The sequence below is a fragment of the Cherax quadricarinatus genome, chromosome 28 (assembly GCF_038502225.1).
Source record: "Cherax quadricarinatus isolate ZL_2023a chromosome 28, ASM3850222v1, whole genome shotgun sequence".
NCBI classification, from domain to species: domain Eukaryota; kingdom Metazoa; phylum Arthropoda; class Malacostraca; order Decapoda; family Parastacidae; genus Cherax; species Cherax quadricarinatus.
In genome coordinates this window covers 24,774,727-24,794,174 of record NC_091319.1, presented here as the reverse complement: position 1 = coordinate 24,794,174, position 19,448 = coordinate 24,774,727, and the positions used below count along the sequence as shown (strand labels likewise).

The 19,448-nt window shown below is 38.6% G+C and overlaps 1 protein-coding gene across 3 annotated transcripts in view; it reads left to right on the top strand.

Moving 5' to 3' along the window:
• LOC128693317 (tyrosine-protein kinase BAZ1B) overlaps window positions 1-19,448 on the top strand; it is a 304,346-nt gene that overhangs the window by 136,012 nt on the left and 148,886 nt on the right. For all 3 annotated transcript variants that reach the window (XM_053782935.2, XM_053782936.2, XM_053782937.2), the window contains one exon: window positions 14,135-14,226. In XM_053782935.2, coding sequence (XP_053638910.1) covers window positions 14,135-14,226 — 92 coding nt within the window. The remainder of the gene's footprint in view (window positions 1-14,134; window positions 14,227-19,448) is intronic.

The window sequence follows — 19,448 nt, the reverse complement described above, 5'->3', positions numbered from 1 at the left end:
GTTATCATTGTATTTATGGATTTAGAAAAGGCTTATAATATGGTTGATAGAAGAGTCGAGTCAGAGGAGGAATGTGTCAAATGTTTAAAGTGTATAGAATAGGCAGTAAGATACTAAATGCTATAAAGAGTTTTTATTAGGAGATTGAGGCTTGGGTTAGGGTGTGTAGGAGAGAGGGAGATTACTTTCCAATAAAAGTAGGCCTTAGAGATGTGTCATGTTATCATGGTTGTTTAACACTTTTATAGATTGGGTTGTAAAAGAAGTAAATGCTAGGGTGTTGGGGAGAGGGGTGGGATTAAATTATGGGGAATCAAATACAAAATGGGAGTTGACACAGTTACTTTTTGCTGATGATACTGTGCTTTTCGGAGATTTTCAAGAGAAGTTGCAAAGGTTAGTAGACGAGTTTGGGAGGGTATGTAAAGGAAGAACGTTGAAAGTGAACATGGATAAGAGTGAGGTGATGAGGGTATCAAACTAGATAAATAAAGAAAAATTGGATATCACATTGGAGAGAGAGAGTATGGAAGAAGTGAATGTGTTCAGATATTTGGGAGATATGTATTTTCTATGTTATATAGATACATATAACTTAGAAAATATGCATTAATCAACTGTTTGTTATTGGTAAGACTTCTGGTCAAAATTAGCATTTAGTATTTAAATTTTTGGGGAGTCAAACATCATACACGGATTTGTTGATTAAGGGGAGAGGGAGGTGTATATTTATTTTCACTCACCAGCTGTCTCTCACAGACAGGGTGACTCAGAAAAAAGAAGAAATGCGAGTTTTTCTTCATTTTACATGTAGTAATTCGTACAGGAGAAGGGATTACTAACTGCCTCACTCCCAGCATTTTATTTGCCTCGTACAACACACCTGACTTAAAGGAGAAGGATTCTTCTCCACTTACCCATGGAGTTTACAGATATAAAGTGAATTTCCAAGTGCTGTAATCTGTTTCTTGTAATCATCAGTCATCCTGTATATGACTCACGAAATCGTTTTGACACGATTGCAAACGAACCATACAATGGGCAGGGCTTGAACTCTCTGTTAGTGAGTTGTAAAACTTCAGACCAATGTGTTAGCCACTGGGCCAGCTGGCTACAGTAAGATTCATCCAACTAGGTATATTTACACACCATAGGAAGGTTAGCATAGATGCCACTGTGACCACAAATGCAAGTTTTTATAGATGAATCTCCTGCCAGCTTGGCCATGACTAACTCTAGCTCAAGTCCCCTCAAAGCCATCATCACAACTCACGAAATCGTAATGACATGATTGCAAACAAACCATACCCCGCCCATGGTATGGTGCTATATATGAATGTGTAATGGGAGCCTGTTACATACAGTAATTAGATTTAATATACACTCATCTGTACAGTCTTTTGTTTTGTAATAGTTTATATTGCTGTAAATTTCCTTAACAGTTTAGGAAGCCTGGTTTCAGATCTGGCTGCAGGGCCAATGATTCCCAGAACCATTAACAGACATGATTGAAATTGGTCATTACAAGGACAACTCATTCCTAACTAAACCTTCATCGTATTCTTCAGGTAGTCTGGGTTTGTCATACCTCTTCAGTGGTTAAGTCTGGTACCAAGTACACATAAGGGTTGCGGTACTTGATGTAGAAGGTTGGCTTTGAGCTAAACATTGAAACTTGTAGTAGAAAACTTTTCACACAGTTGCTTGTATTACAAGAGATTCACTCTTTTGTCAAGACTTCCTTGATAGAGGCAAGCGCCTTTTCTCTCAGGCCGTTGAAATATCTTCCTTGGAAGCAGACATTCTGTCACTTTTGCCTGTTCACAGAAGTCAGTGTTGCTGATGAACTTCTTGAGTGAAGCCCCTTCCCAATTACGTTGAGGTGGGAGGTTGTGTCGCATCCCAGGGCCTAGCTGCTTCTTCACCTTCATGCTTCACACACAACACTTCCTGCTCCACACATCACTTCTTGCAGGTTCGAAGGCTATGATCATGAGAGCTTTAAAGCACAGTAGATAGTCAAAGTGGCGATCGGTGTAACTTCATGAAATAAAGCATGTTCGGAGGTAAATTAATGCATAGAAAATATGTACTTTCCTATTAATAATTACCTGTTTGTAGCTACAGGAGCAGAGCTAAGCTCTTGGTGACCTATCTTCAATATTTTGTCTGTTAAGTAATTTTTTTTTGAAGTTTCCAGTGGTTGTAGCATTTATTACCCCTTCTTATAACTCAATACATTTTTCCCCACTGTGGAAAACTTTTTGGTATCCTTTTAGCATCTCCTTTTCCTTAGTTTATAGTTATTCCTTTTGTTTTCATGTTGGTGTTATAAAATCTTTTGTATCAGATTCTTCGTTTCCTTTTGTAATCTTACATATGGTAATTATGTCTTCTCTTTTCCTCCTGTCAGCCAGCGAGTGCATGTTTTATATTTTCTTGGTAAAACATTTTTTTTTTTTTTAGTCTGGGAGTCATTTTGCATCTTGTCTTAGGATCACTCTACAGTATTTGTTTTCTTTGGTGCAGGCTCCATATTGCCACTTTTCAGTATTCTAGTTTTGATTTAATAAATCAGTAAATTGGTATTCATCAATGGGAGTAACATCACTGACCTTTGCCTTGATGACAGAACTGTATTATCAAGATAGGCTTTTGGGATTTTGAGCTTTCATGGTGACAAGGCTGATACATCAATGTTGCAGGATCATGTCATCATATTCATTTTGATATCATATTCACCATACTTCTTGTAACAGGATGGTGTATTATCATTCCAAGGATGAGAGCAATTGCTCACTTACTGTCTCTTGCATGCCCACCACCCACCCACCTATCCTAAAACTCGAACAGCTAGGTTAGTGTCTTTAAATATAGTATAGTGGTACCAACACTTTCATATGGGTGTGAGACATGTTACAAAATGTGATATCTATAACATATACCAGAGAATACTACAGAGTCAACCTAATGATGCCTGTCTAGCATCTAGCCAACTTCTGACTTTTAATAGAATTGCCAGTATAACTGCCACAATTATTCACAAAAAGTAGTGCATTTTGGGGTTGTTGTGTTAGGATTACAGTAGAGTTAATTAACCCTTAGAGTGTCAGATACCCAGAAAACATCCTATCTGTAAGAAGATTTTAGGAAATAAAAAATCCTACACTTTGATAGTTCATTTTTCCAAATAGAATAGAATAAGATTAAGATGAGTGAAATATGATAAAAACTTAGAATTTTATGGTGTGTTGAAGTTGGTGAATAAATGATCACTCATCAGCAATATTGCCATAAAAGCATCAGTGATATTTACATTTTACAATTTATTAACGCCATGATTGTTTTTTATTTGCTCTTAATGTTTAACACTACATACAGTAGTTTATTATAATAAAGGTGTTATAGCACTTCTTCCGTGGGAAAATGCTTAACCCGACATTGCTCATTGCTCCACTTGGAATGTACAGTATAGTAGGGCCCCACTTATACGGCAGGTTAGGTTCCAGGCTATTGCCGGAAAGAGGACATCACCGGAAAGCAGAACGCCATTTTTTCCACTTATAAATGCATGCAATAAAATCATAGTAAACAGGTGATATCACAATATGCAGAACAACCACTGTGAAAGAATAGCAAAATTCCAAGCGCTTTCGTGACTTCTCACGTTATCAAGGAACTGCATATAAATGCCAGATAACAGGTTTACACTAACATATATTAACCCTTTCACTGTCAAGGCCCCTGCTTGCAAACTTGCTCTTAGTGTCGAGGAATTTTCAAAAAAAAAAAAAAAAAAATCTTACCAAAATCTTATGAATAATTTTGCAAGTGTTATAAAACAAAAAAAAAAAAAAAAAAAATTGCGATCAATACTTACCAAGATGTAGAGGCATGAAGTTGACAGAAAGTGAACCGCTGACAGCAACATTGGTGACTGCCGCTCACTCGATAATATTATTTTGATATTTATTTATTTATTCTTTTCTAACACTATTTTAATTTTTTTTAGTACTTTTGTGGCCTGTTAGACCAATATAATACATAATGTGTATATATACCCACTCGTTTGTGTACAACACAATAACCGCACAAATATTGTTATTATTATATTGTTTATAAAGCTTGTTTACACAAACCAACGATCAAAAAAGTTGTTTACGCCTTACTATTGTTCTATAATGGGTGGCCAAACTTTTCAGTGCAGTGGCCACATTCAGAAATGTGTTAATGTTCCACAATATTATTTGGTGTTGTACTTTTTTTTTTTTCTCCAAATTTACTTACATTTTGTTCCCAAATGACATGAGCATATGACTTGATCTTGGCAGGCTGCATGAAAATCTTTGGCAGGTCGCATGCAGCCCACGGGCCGTAGTTTGCCCACCGCTGTTCTGTATATATATACAGCCTCTCCTCTCTTAACAATGGAGTTCCGTTTCTAAGACCATGTCTGTAAATTAATTTGTTGCTAAGTGAGGAGCATACTATAATGGTAGTGGGTTTGTGTCAGCCATCTTTGATATTTTTTTAATGTCACCTTTGCATCATTTATAACATTTCTGATATACTTTTAAATGTTTATACAGTAGTGTACTGTATATTGTAATAAACAGAATAGAGGAAATCAGCTCTAATATGCATTGTTTAGGTATGCATACTGGTCAGAGAGCCCATCGTAAATCCAAGGCATTGGTAAACGAGTACGTCGCTAAGCAAGGAGAGGCTGTATATATGAAAAAACTTTAAAACAGTTGGAGCTTTGGAAAGTTTTCGGACATAATGGAGAGATGTGGAGCTCACAGAGAATGTAAACAAACTGGATTGCACACGGTGACAGTACGTATTAGAAAGTCAGGTGGGGGGAGCCATACAGTGAGTTTTGTTCATAATTTGAAATGTCCTTATTAGCGGAATGCCATAAGGTGAGAGGCTGTAAAGTGGGCCCCTACTGTATATATACATTATCAGTTTTTCTTTTACTATTTTTTTCTTTTAACCTTTTCACTGTTGGTCCCATAATATTACACCATGCAAGCCAGTGTCAGTCCCATAATAGTACACCAAAATTCTAGCAGCTTCCAGTCTTGTGGGAGATAGCTGGTAGGTCTACATATGAGAGAATGAGTGGGTGGTCAGTATGTGCAGTATAAAAAAAAAAAGCTGCAGCACGCAGTGCATAATGAGAAAAAACAGCGACTTTGCGATGTATTTTCGTATGGTATTTATGGTTATACAGTGGACCCTCGACTAGCGATGGCATCGTCTAACGTTAAATCCGACTAGCGATACATTTTAATGCAAAAATTTTGCCTCGGCTAGCGCAAAAAAGCTCGATCAACACGAATCGTTCCGTCTTGAGACACGTCCACTTGTGGCCAATGTTTACTAGCCAGCCCGCCACCGCGGTCCCATCCAAACATACAATCGGAACATTTCATATTATCACAGCGTTTTTAGTGATTGCACCTGCAAAATAAGTCACCATGGGCCCCAAGAAAGCTTCTAGTGCCAACCCTACAGTAAAAAGGGTGAGAATTACTATGGATATGAAGAAAGAGATCATTGCTAAGTATGAAAGTGGAGTGTGTGTCTCCGAGCTGGCCAGGTTGTACACAAAACCCCAATCAACCACCCTACTATTGTGGCCAAGAAAACGGCAATCAAGGAAGCTGTTCTTGCCAAAGGTGCAACTATGTTTTCGAAACTGAGATCGCAAGTGATAGAAGATGTTGAAAGACTGTTGTTGGTGTGGATAAACAAAAAACAGATAGCAGGAGATAGCATCTCTCAAGCGATCATATGTGAAAAGGTTAGGAAGTTGCATGATGATTTAATTAGAAAAATGCCTGCAACTAGTGATGATGTGAGTGAATTTAAGGCCAGCAAAGGTTGGTTTGAGAGATTTAAGAATCGTAGTGGCATACATAGTGTGATAAGGCATGGTGAGGCTGCCAGTTTGGACCAAAAAGCAGCTGAAAAATATGTGCAGGAATTCAAGGAGTACATAGACAGTGAAGAATTGAAACCTGACAATGTGACACTGACAATGTTGTGAAACACTTTAGGAATGTCATAAAGGAACGGGAGGTACAGGCCTCTATGGACAGATATGTTGTGCAACAGAGGTCCAGTGACTCTCAAGCTGGTCCTAGTGGCATTAAAAGAAGAAGGGAAGTAACCCCAGAAAAGGACTTGACACCTCAAGTCCTAATGGAAGGGGATTCCCCTTCTAAACACTAACACCATCCACAGTCTCCCCTCCGCCCATCCCATCAATCATCACCAGATCTTCAATAAAGGTAAGTGTCATGTAATTGTACATGTCTTCTTCAGTTTGTGTGTATTAAAATTAATATTTCATGTGGTAAAATTCTTTTTTTTTTTTCAATACTTTTGGTTGTCTTGCATGGATTAATTTGATTTCCATTATTTCTTATGCGGAAAATTAACTCGACTAACGATAATTTCGATTAACGATGAGCTCTCAGGAATGGATTTATATCGTTGGTCGAGGGTCCACTGTATTCTCATTTTCTTCGTCTCATTTGATAGAATGGAAGATATATTACAGAAATAGAGATGATTTTGAATGGCTTACAGACTTAAAATAGATTTAAATTGAGCTCAAAGTGGCATAAATGTTTAATTTTTGCCCATGTTCAAGAGTAAATAAATCACGCCACGCGTCCAATACACATCAACTGGTGGATCTAATATGCTTTCATAAATGCGCTGATATTTATACCATTTTTACAATAATGCAGTAGTCTGCATAACAGTAAATCTTAGTTGTTGTGTGAATAAAATTCAGAATGGAAAGCAAGCGTAATATAAGAGGGGACTGGAGACATGACCGATGAACAGAAAAATTGACGACATTATGCTCTTGCGAATTTTGCTGCATCAGCGATATACAGTGGAACCTCTACTTGTAAGCGCATCCATGTGCGAGTTTTTCCAAATACTAGCAGTTGATCGGTCGATTTTTTGCTTCCATATGCGAGCGAAAATTCCATAAGCGAGCAGGCCTCAAGGGAGGTTCCTTGATGCTGGTGAGGGGCTCTTGCTCTTGATCTAGGGAATTGGATCTCATTTGTTTGTTGGACTATCTTATTGAAACTTAGACAAAGTACGATAGAAAGATACTTCTTAACGTACACCAAAAATGAGAAAAAAAAACTGACGATAAATAAGGGAGTTCAATTCTCAGACATTAGCCGCCTCTTTGCAGTGTATTTTCATATGGCTTTTATGGTTGTATTCTCGTTGTTTTTGGTCTCATTTGATAGATCTCACGATATAGAAACAGTTATGCTTTTGATTGATTTCAAGTCGAAAAGTACATTGAAAATGAGCTCAAAGTAGCATAAATGTTGGTTTCCTGGGCGATCACTGTCCCTTCCAATGTGCAGTCATGAATGGGCTGATATTATTTATACCATTATTATAATAATGCAGTGATCTGCATAAAAGTAAATCTTCTATTTTTTGTGTGAATAAAAATTACCAATTTTTTTCTTTTTTTTTCAACAAGTCGGCCGTCTCCCACCAAGGCAGGGTGACCCAAAAAGAAAGAAAATCCCCAAAAAGAAAATACTTTCATCATCATTCAACACTTTTACCTCACTCACACATAATCACTGATTTTTGCAGAGGTGCTCAGAACATAACAGTTTAGAAGCATATACATGAAGGCCCCGCTTTACGGCGTTTCACTTTACGGCGTTCCGCTAATACGGTCATTTCAAATTATGACCAAAACTCGCTATACGGCTCCCCCCACCTGACTTTCTAATACGGTCACTGCGCCCCACCTTGTTTGTTTACATTCTTCGTGAGCTCAGTAAGCACTAAGTCTCTCCATTTTGTCTGGAAACTCCAAAATTTCAAATGTTTTTAAAAGTTATTTCATATTTTATATATACTCTGATAATTATACTTATGTATACCTGTACTTAAATAAACTTATATACTGTGCTGGCATGCAGGTACACATTAAAATCAGTAAGAGTGTCTTATGTCTCCAGACGTCATATTAGTAATGATAATAATAATCATCGAGTCTCATTTAAATGTCGTATATTACGTTAAATACACATTTTCATTAATCCATCTATGATATTTTTTCAAAATTATATAATAAACACGATACATAACATAAAAAGATGATAAATACACCCCACAATAGAATAAATAAACATAAATATGAGATGTGGTAGCAGACGACTTGCACAAGTGACGCCATATTAGAAATGCTAATAATAATAATAATAATATTTACCGAGTCTCATTAAATGTTGTATATTACTTTAATATACACATTTTCATTAATCCATCCATGATATTTTTTTCAAAATTATATAATTAACACGATACATAACATAAAAAGATGATAAATACACCCTACAATAGAATAAATAAACATAAATATGAGATGTGGTAGCCAGATAACTTGTACAAGTGATGCCAAGAATAACATTTTCTCTAATCTAACATAAGAGAAAATGTGTTACTGGGGGTAACTGTAGAAAATTATTCCTTTCGTATGTATGTAAGTAAGTTTATTCAGGTATACACAAATACAGTTACATAGATTATCATACATAACAACATATGTGTAGAGAACCTAGGATAACCCAAAAAAGTCAGTGTGACTTATTTCCATTGCCTTCACTCAGAGCATCATTTCTTCTCAAAATGATGTTACATGAGAATGGGAGTGTTCTTCTTTATTTATTCTACCGTATCAATGTAGAGACAACCTGTACACAATGTAACTTGTACACAAACCAGACGTGTACACTGTTTGTTTACAAAACTTACCTTCGCCTAGTTTGTTTACATAACTCTGCGCCTGTCCTCTCTCCTCACTCATTCTTTCTCTCTCTCATTTATTCGTTTTATCTCATTTACTTACTCCTGACCCTATATTAAGACTACAAATATTTTAAGGTAAGTAATGAGTGAACTGTATATACATTTTATCGCTCTGGGATGCTTAAATGTAATAGAATATTATGTGTAGGTGGGTTGGCCTGGTATGGTAGCCCGGCTGACTACCATACATACCACACTTGATTTTTTACAATAAATACTACTCATCTCACCCTAGATTAAGACTATAAATATTTTAAGGTAAGTAATGAGTGCACTATGTGTGTATTGTACTTTTTTATTGTTTTTTGATGCCTGGTTCTATTGCTAACTTAATATATGTTAGTGTAAACTTGTTATCTAGTGTTTGTATGCATTTGTAAGTGGAAAAAAAGGGTGTTCCACTTTACGGCGGTAGCCTGGAACCTAACCAGCCGTATAAGTGGGGCCTTCCTGTACATATAAAGATACACAACATATCCCTCCAAACTGCCAATATCCCAAACCCCTCCTTTAAAGTGCAGGCATTGTACTTATTATTTCCAGGATTCAAGTCCGGCTGTATAAAAATAACCGGTTTCCCTGAATCCCTTCACTAAATATTACCCTGCTCACATTCCAACAGCTCAAAAATTACCAATTATTTATATTAATAATAATGATAATAATACGTATAATAATATAGTATAATATAATACGTATAATAATAATACATGTATAATAATAATGTACTATATAATAATAATTATAATAATAGACAGCTTATAAAAGCCATGACTAGATGGCAGTGTTTACCACAACAAAGCGGGAGCAGTTGTGGCCGCGTCCACCTGTTACATAATGACATATTTTATTAATTTTAGATTATATATCAGGTTTCTGTTATTTATATTGTTTATTATGTCGTATTAGATGAATTGTGATTGATAAATAAGCCATATAGATGTTATTAGTGAAATTATTCAAGGAGTATTTTGTCCTGTCTCCAGACAAACTCTTGTCCACTGCCAACGATACCACTACATGAATGACATTTTATTCATTCTAGAGTATATATCAGGTTTCTATGTTATTTATATCGTTTATTATGTCATATTAGATGAATTGTGATAGATAAATAAGGCGTATAGATGATATTAGCAAAATATTGAAGTATCCTTTCAAGCCTCCTGAGAACCAGGAACGGATTAATTGCATTTCAGTTAATTTAAATGAGGAAAATTGATTGCAAACAAGCAAATCTAGATGTAAGCAAGGTCATGGAATGGATTAAACTCATGAGTGGAGGTTCCATTGTATACACATTGGCAATTTTGCCCACTTTGACTCCCATTTTAGGCCAGTTATGTTATTCCATTCGACCAAATTCTTAGCTATTTTGCTAGTATTTCTTCTGTTTTATCGATTGAGCACAAGAAATTGCCCAGTCAACTGTTTCAGCTACCCAATAAAGTGATCAGAAATTGGTAATTTGGCCAATATCACACAAAATTCAAAATATTCCAATTTCCAAATAGATTCCAGAATAAATAGCGCAGATATTCCTGGCACTAAAATAACATTTCCTCTGTTTATTAGTTACATTTCTAGGCTTTACACATGAATTCCTTTACATTTTATTCACATAATGAATTTTTATTCACACCAAAAAATAGAAGATATGCTGTTATGCAATATTGTAATAATTGTGCATTCGTAAATGCACATTAGACCCACCAGCTGACACGTATATTGGATTTGTGACGTCATTTGTTTACTCTTGAACATTGGCAAAAATCAAACATTTCTGTTACTTTGAGCTAAGTTTCAAGACATTTTCAGTATTAAAAGCAATGAAAATCATCTCTATTTCTGTAATATATCTTCCATTCTATCAAATGAGACTAAGAAACCGCAAATACATCTGTAAAAAACACATTAATATACACCGCAAAGTCAATGTTTTAATCCAAAAACACAATTGCAATTTGTTCTCATGCACTGCGTGCTGCAGGATTTGTTTTATATGGTGCACACATACCACATAGATGCATCCTCTCATATCTAGGCCCAAATTTACCACTCACAGCTTATCTGAGAGAGTTGAGCTCATGGTGTCGTACAACCTCTCTTCACTTAACGACAGAGTTCCGTTCCTAAAACCACGTCGGTAAACAAATTCATCACTAAGTGAGGAGCATATTGTAATGGTAATGGGTTTGTGTCAGCCATCTTTGATATTGGTTTTAATGTCACCTTTTGCACCATTCCTAACATTTCTGGTATATTTTCAGATGTTTATACAGTAATGTAATATGTATTGTAATAAACAGAATAGAAGAAATCAGCTCTAATATACATTATTTAGGCATGCATACTGGTCAGAGAGCCTATCGTAAATCCGAGGCGTCGGTAAACGAGTACATTGCTAAGTGAGGAGAGGCTGTACTACGGCTTGAACCCTGGCTTCAGAGCAGTAGAACTACAGGACAGACAAAGGGTTAAAGGAGGAGTTTGGGATATCGGCACCCAGATACGAGAGTTTAGACTCTCGTATCTGGGTGCCTCTGCAAAGACAGTGATTATGTGTGAATGATGGTGAAAGTGTTCTATCATTTTTGGGTGATACTGCCTCGATGGGAAACGGCCGATGTGTTGAAAAAAATAAATAAATTATCTTAACCTTCTTAATAAAGTAGTCACCTTCACCCTCTCCAGGTATACTCCAGTACAGGAAGCATGCCACTCCAAAAGCTTGAACAGTTCAGAAACTTTAAACAATTCAGAAATTACTACAACGAAATAATAGTAATAATAATTTTAGGGATTTTACAATTCTTGGTTACCTGTTCTTTCAAATAATTCACTATTGCTTGCTCTTCAGTGCAGACAAATGCAACAGCTACAGTTAAAAGAATACATGTGTACTAAAGTTTATATCCAAGAGTAACAGTATGATTATCAGGATTGTTAAACCTAGAAAAGAATTGTGCTTTCAACTGTAAGGAGAGTGAAAATGGAAAATGTTAAAAAGAGAAGATTAAAGCAATATCAGGTTGCCTGTTTAGAAGACAAAATATCATAGACAATGGTAAATTTGCTGAATTGGAGATAGGGAAATGTGCAACTTACTAAATAGTACACAGATAACCCGCACATAGGAGAGAGGAGCTTATGACGTTTCAGTCCGACTTGGACCATTTACAAAATCACACTAACAGAAAGGAGAAGGAGGCAGTATATATAGGCCAGCAGACAGGGAAGGAACAAGAGAGGTAGTATGAAAGGAAGTAGAGAGGTAGTGGTAGTTGTAGTGGAGTCAGTCGAAGACCAAGAAAAAGGAAAACTGGAAGGGAACTAGGGGCCCACAAAGGGGAGGAACAAAAACACAGAGGGGGGGGGGATAAAGGACCAAACACCCAAGGCAGAAGGAAGAAAGAGGAAAGGGGAAGAAGGAAAAGGAGAAAAACAAATCAGGTTAAGTCATGGGTGTTCTGTAGTTTGGAGCATTTTACAATGTAATGGGAAAGGAAGGCATCGACAGAAACAAAACCAGGACTACGATTCATACAAGGGAAGTTGTGTATAAGGGAGAATTCAACCAGACAACTACTGTGAAAGTTAGAAATAGGGTAGACAGTTTTAGCAGAAAACCAGTCAGTAGGATAACTGTGATCTCTGACATGACAGAAAAGAGCATTGTTGGTGTCAGCAAGCCTAACAATACTTATGTGCTCCCTGAGTCTGTTAGAAAGAGAATGACCAGTATCTCCAAAGTACTGAAGAGGACAAGAGGAACAGGAAATAGAGTAGACACCAGGAGCATCTATTATTCCTTTTGGTTATTTAAACTAAATAATGTTTCAGAATGTGTTACAGAAGGAAACATTTAAGGAGGTAAAGTGGAGCCCAATGTAATATTAGTGTGAAAAGCAATGTAACTCATGTGTATATATCTGATTTAACCCTTTCAGGGTCGACAGGCCCTCTCAGAGACTTGTTCTCAGGGTCGGCCAAATTTAAAAAAAAAAAATATATATTTTCTTATGAAAAGATACAGAATCTTTTCCCAATCATAATGACACCAAAAGTATGAAATTTGATGGAAAACGTACGGAATTATGCTCTCGTGAAGTTAGGGGTCTTGGCGATGTTTACGCATTGGCGATTTTGCCCACTTTGAGCCCTATTTTCGGCCAATTCCAGTGTACTTGTCGACAAAAAACATGAATATTTTGCTAGAACTCCATTTTTTCTATCGAATCAGTACAAGAAACCACCCCTTTACCAATTTAACTATCCAATACAGTGGTCAGAATTTAACAATTTTGCCAATTTCACACAAATTTCAAAAGATACCAATTTCCTAATAGGGTCCAGAATTAACAAGAAAGACATTCCTGGCACTAAAATAACATTTCCTCTGTTCATTAGTCATATCTATCCCCATGCCCCTCTTACATTCTTTTGCTTTCCACTTTAAATTTTTATTCTTACAAAAAAAAATAAAAGATTTACTGTTATGCAGACTACTGCATTGGTGTAGAAATGGTATAAATATTATCGGAACACTTGTGAAAGAATATTAGACTTGCCAGTTGACGTGTATTGGACGCATAGCATGATTTGTTTACTTTTGAACTTTGGTAAAAATCGAACATTTCTACTACTTTGAGCACAATTTCAAGGTAGTTTTCTTTGTAAAACCAATCAAAATCATCTCAATTTCTGTAATATGTCTTCCATTCTATAAAATGAGACCAGGAAAACTAGAATACAACAATAAATACCCTACAAAAATATATTGCAAATTCGCTGTTTTAATCCAAAAACACGGTAAAGGTTTTTTTTCTCATTACGCACTGTGTGCTGCAGGATTTTTTTAATACCACACACACTGACCACATAGACCCATTCTTTCATATGTAGGCCTACCAGCTTTCTCTCACTAGATCTGAGGGCGCTAGAATTTAGGCGTACTAGTACGTCAAAAACCCGGTGCATAAGCCGTACTAGTACGGCCGAAACCCTGAAAGGGTTAAACTTTATTTTGGATTGCTTTTCATGTTTTGCTTTGGAATTTATATAAAATTAATAAATACTCATCTTTTGTAAACATAATAAAATACCACAGTATTAGGCCTAATATGAGGTATGGACATTTATTGTAGACATGCATTTCTGGTGTTTGAATGGTTTGTATAGTATACATGTTCTTTACAGCCTTAACAGAAACATCTATAATGTAAACCTATAGTACAATGTCTTTCTGCTTCAGGAAACTCTGCTGAGCAGACCCAAGCCACTCACTCAGGATGAAGAAATTCAAACATTCCCTCCGGTTGGACAAAACATGTGGTTTTATTATAAGTAAGTGCCTTGGTGTATTGCAGGTATCCACTATATAGTATTGTATCCCTCTTATTCCTACTTTTTTCTTTTATCATATCTGACACAATGATGCCTTAATGACTGGAGCAGCTGACATTCATGTTCTGGAGTTCATAGGGAATGTTCAGAGTAATGCAAAACACACTGTAGGTTGTCTGGAGACGTATATTATAGTCTTGAGAGAGGAGCCCAGGCTGCCTGTTTACCATTCCTATGTCTAGTCGTCGAATGAGAGCAGAGCCTCTGGCCTATGGCTCACGTACGGAGTCTCGTGACAGCTAGCAAGCGAGCCTTGCTATAATGTGGTTGGAATATCTAACTTTATAAGTGTACTACATAGGTAACAATGTTGACAGCTAGGCGACACTAACATATGGCGTCCCCAACATACAGATAACTCATACAATGGACAGGCAGTAAACATTTTGGTTCTGGGCTGATTCAATACAATACTACAAACATTGTACACAGAAACATAAGACAGTTAAATGTAATGCATTACAAATCATGGTAAATGATATAATCAGTGAGAGTACAGTTGAACAAAAAGAGATCAGTCGATCGGTAGTCATGTGGTCTACAGATTCTGAGGAAATGTATTTACAAAGAAGAAAGTATTTAACAGAAAAGGCAAACTTGATGCACTACTGTTAAATCTCAGAATTTGGAGAGAGCATGAACACTTGCTAAAAAAAAAAAAAAAAATTCAACACAAATCAATATACTAGAAGGCTTACTATACACACAGTTGAAATACTTTTTGTACTATACTATTCATCCATACAGGTTGTTTACATTTAACCCCCAACTCTGCTAGAGTGAGATTTACGTATGCAGAGTGGTCATCGTCTCTAGGGGGGTCAAATTTCGTTGCAACTGCTAATACATGTGGTTGAGGAAGATCAGCATTAGTATTAGCTGAAACTTGAGGATTCATCACTAATTGTCGTGTAGAGAATAGCAACAGTCAGATTGTTGATTTGTCTGATTATTAGAAGGTAGAAGGTATTGGGTCAGAATGATTGTCAGTGTCAGGCTCATTTGTGTGATTACTAGGAATCTCATCAACTTCGTCACATACACTAGCTTCATATGGTCTGAGTGTGATTCCTTATACAGTGGACTCTCGGGTAACAGCAGCATCGTCTAACGCCAAAATTGGATAGTGGTGCATTTTTGCATTGAAATATTGGCTTAGCTAATGCCCAAGAATTCGGTTAAGGGCATTCGTCCCGAACGTGCCCGCCTGTCTGTTCAGCCTGAGCGCCTCAGATGCCTTGCCTTCAGCTAGTGTGCTATTGTTTACAAGCCAGTCCGGATGATTCCATGCGTACATGCGATACATTTTGTATTATTCTAGTGTTTTTAATGCTTGTAACTGCTAAATAAGCCACCATGGGCCAAAAGGAAGCTTCCAGAGCCAACCCTGTGGTAAAAAGGGTGAGAAATACTATCGAATTAAAGGAAGATATAATCGCGAAGTACAATAGTGGACTGCGTGTCTCTGAGTTGGCCAGATTATACAACAAACCCCATTCATCCATCACTACTATCTTGGCAAACAAAAAGGCAATCAGGGAAGCTGTTGTTGCAAAAGGTGTCAGTATGCTTACGAAACAGACTGCAAATACTCGAAGATGTGGAGAGACTGTTGTTGGTGTGGATCAACGAGAAACAATTATCAGGAGATAGTGTTTCTCAGTCAATAATGTGGGAAAAGGCAAGGCAGTTGCATGATGATTTAATTAAGAAAATGCCTGAAACTAGTGCTGATGTTAGTGAATTTAAGGTCAGCAAAGGTTGGTTTGAGAGATTTAAGAATCGTAGTGGCATACACAGTGTGATAAGGATATGGCGAGGCTGCCAGTTCTGACAAAAAAGTGGCTGAAAAATATGTGCAGGGCTTTAAGGGGTACATAGAAGCTGAAAAATTAAAACCCCAACAAGTGTTCAATTGTGACAAAACAGGCCTGTTTTGGAAGAAAATGCCAAACAGGGCCTACATTACTCAGGAGGAAAAGGCACTCCCAGGACACAAGCCTATGAAAGACAGGCTAACTCTCATGTTTTGTAGTAATGCTAGTGGGGATTGCAAAGTGTATCACTCTGGAACTCCCAGAGTGTTCAAGAAAAGCAGTGTCATCAAGACTAAATTGTATGTGATGTGGAGAGCAGACAGTAAGGCATGGGTCACTAGGGACATTTTCCTTGACTGGTTCTATGATGTGTTTGGCCCCCACTGTGCAAAAATACTTACTGGAAAATATATTGTCACTCAAGTGCCTCCTGGTAATGGACAATGCTCCTGCTCATCGTCTCGACTTGCAAGAGCAAATTGTGGGGGAGTTGAGCTTCATCAAAGTGAAGTGTTTGCCTCCTAATAACCACTCCTCTCCTTCAGCCTATGGACCAGCAGGCCATTTCAAACTTCAAAAAACTGTACACCAAAGCAGTGTTTCAGAAGTGCTTTGAAGTGACCTCAGACACTGAATTGACCCTAAGAGAGTTTTAGAAAGATCGCTTCAGTATCCTCAGTTGCATAAACCTTATAGGTAAGGCTTGGGAGGGAGTGACTTGCAGGACTTTGAACTCTGCTTGGATAAAAATTGTGGTCAGAATGTTTACAAGAGAGGAATTTTGAAGAGTTTAGGGCTAACCCTGAGGAGCCTATGCCAGTTATGGAATCTATTGTGGCATTGGGGAAGTCCATGGGGTTGGAGGTTAGTGGCGAGGATGCGGAAGAGTTGGTGGAGGACGACGATAAAGAGCTAACCACTACAGAGCTGCAAGAGCTTCAGGTGCAACAGCAACAGATCACAGCTCAGGAATGTGCTTCAAATGAGGAGGAAGAGAGAGTAAGGAAGTTGCCTTTGTCAAAGATTAAGGAGATTTGTACAATGTGAACAAAGGTGCAAGCATTTATGGATGAAAATTATCCTTACACAGCTGTTGCAAGCCATTTTGACAACATGTACAATGACACTCTTGTGTTCCATTTTAGGGAAATCTTAGAGACACCAGAAACAGAGCTCTCTGGACAGATATTTTGTGCGACAGGGGTCCAGTGACTCTCAAGCTGGTCCTAGTGGCATTAAAAAACCAAGAAGGGAGGTAACCCCAGTAAAGGACTTGTTACCTGAAGTCTTTATGGAAGGGGATTCTCCTTCCAAACAATAGTACACCTACATCCTCTCCCCTCCTCCCGTCTTGTCACTCATCAATAAGTCCACAATAAAGGTAAGTGTCATTTCAGTATTGTTTATTGTGCGTGTCTCATTGTTTTCTGTATAAGGAAATGTATATTTCATGTAAAAAAAATATTTTGTTTTATACTTTTGGGTGTCTGGAATGGATTAATTGGATTTCCATTATTTCTTATGGGGAAAATTGATTCGGCTAACATCCAAATCGATTAAACGCGAGCTCTCTGGAACGGATTAATGCCGTTACCCAAGGGTTCACTGTAATTTCCAGTACTAATTTCTCTAATCTTACATAGCCTCTCCTCACGTAACGACGAAGTTCCAGTCCTAAGACCACGTTGCTAAATGAATTCGTTGCTAAGTGAGGAGCTTACTATAATGTTACAATGGACCCTCAGTTAACGACGTCATCAGACAACATAAAAATCGGATAACGACACGTTTTTACGTCACAGTATTGGCCCAGTTAATGACAAAGAACTCGGTTAAAGTCATTCGTCTCAAACATGTCCGCGCAGCCTGAGTGGCCAGTGTGCCATTGTTTACAAGCCAGTGAGGACGATTCCATGCGTACATGTGATACATTTTGTGTTATTCCATTGTTTTTAGTGCTTGTAACTGCTAAATAAGATAACATGGGCCCAAAGAAAGCTTCTAGTGCCAGCCCTTTGGTAAAGAGAGTGAGAAACACTATAAATTTCAAGAAAAAGTTGGTAGAAAGATACGAAAGTGGTGGTGGTATAGGGTGGTCTTGATGGTGGTACACCAGCCAGGGTACTTCCCCACATACCAGCCAGGGTACTTCCCCACATACCAACCAGGGTACTTCCCCACACACCAGCCAGGGTACTTCTCCACATACCACCCAGGGTACTTCCCCCCATACCAGTCAGGGTACTTCCCCACACACCAGCCAGGGTACTTCCCCACACACCAGCCAGGGTACTTCCCCACATACCAGCCAAGGTACTTCCCTACATACCAGCCAGGGTAATTCCCCACACACCAGCCAGGGTAATTCCCCACACACCAGCCAGGGTAATTCCCCACATACCAGCCAGGGTACTTCCCCACACACCAGCCAGGGTACTTCCCCACACACCAGCCAGGGTACTTCCCCACATACCAGCCAAGGTACTTCCCTACATACCAGCCTGGGTACTTCCCCATATACCAGCCAGGGTACTTACCCACATACCAGCCAGGGTACATACCCACTTACCAGCCAGGGTACTTACCCACATACCAGCCAGGGTACTTCCCCACATACCAGTCTGGGTACTTACCCACATACCAGCCAGGGTACTTCCCCACATACCAGTTAGGGTACTTCCCCACATACCAGTCAGGGTACTTCCCCCACACAACAGCCAGGGTACTTCCCCACATACCAGCCAGGGTACTTCCCCACATACCAACCAGGGTACTTCCCCCACATACCAGCCAGGGTACTTGCCCCACATACCAGCCAGGGTACTTGCCCCACATACCAGCCAGGGTACTTGCCCCCACATACCAGCCAGGGTACTTCCCCACATACCAGCCAGGGTACTTCCCCACACACCAGCCAGGGTACTTCCCCACATACCAGTCAGGGTACTTCCCCACACACCAGCCAGGGTACTTCCCCACACACCAGCCAGGGTACTTCCCCACATACCAGCCAAGGTACTTCCCTACATACCAGCCAGGGTAATTCCCCACACACCAGCCAGGGTAATTCCCCACACACCAGCCAGGGTAATTCCCCACATACCAGCCAGGGTACTTCCCCACACACCAGCCAGGGTACTTCCCCACACACCAGCCAGGGTACTTCCCCACATACCAGCCAAGGTACTTCCCTACATACCAGCCAGGGTACTTCCCCATATACCAGCCAGGGTACTTACCCACATACCAGCCAGGGTACATACCCACTTACCAGCCAGGGTACTTACCCACATACCAGCCAGGGTACTTCCCCACACACCAGCCAAGGTACTTCCCCACATACCA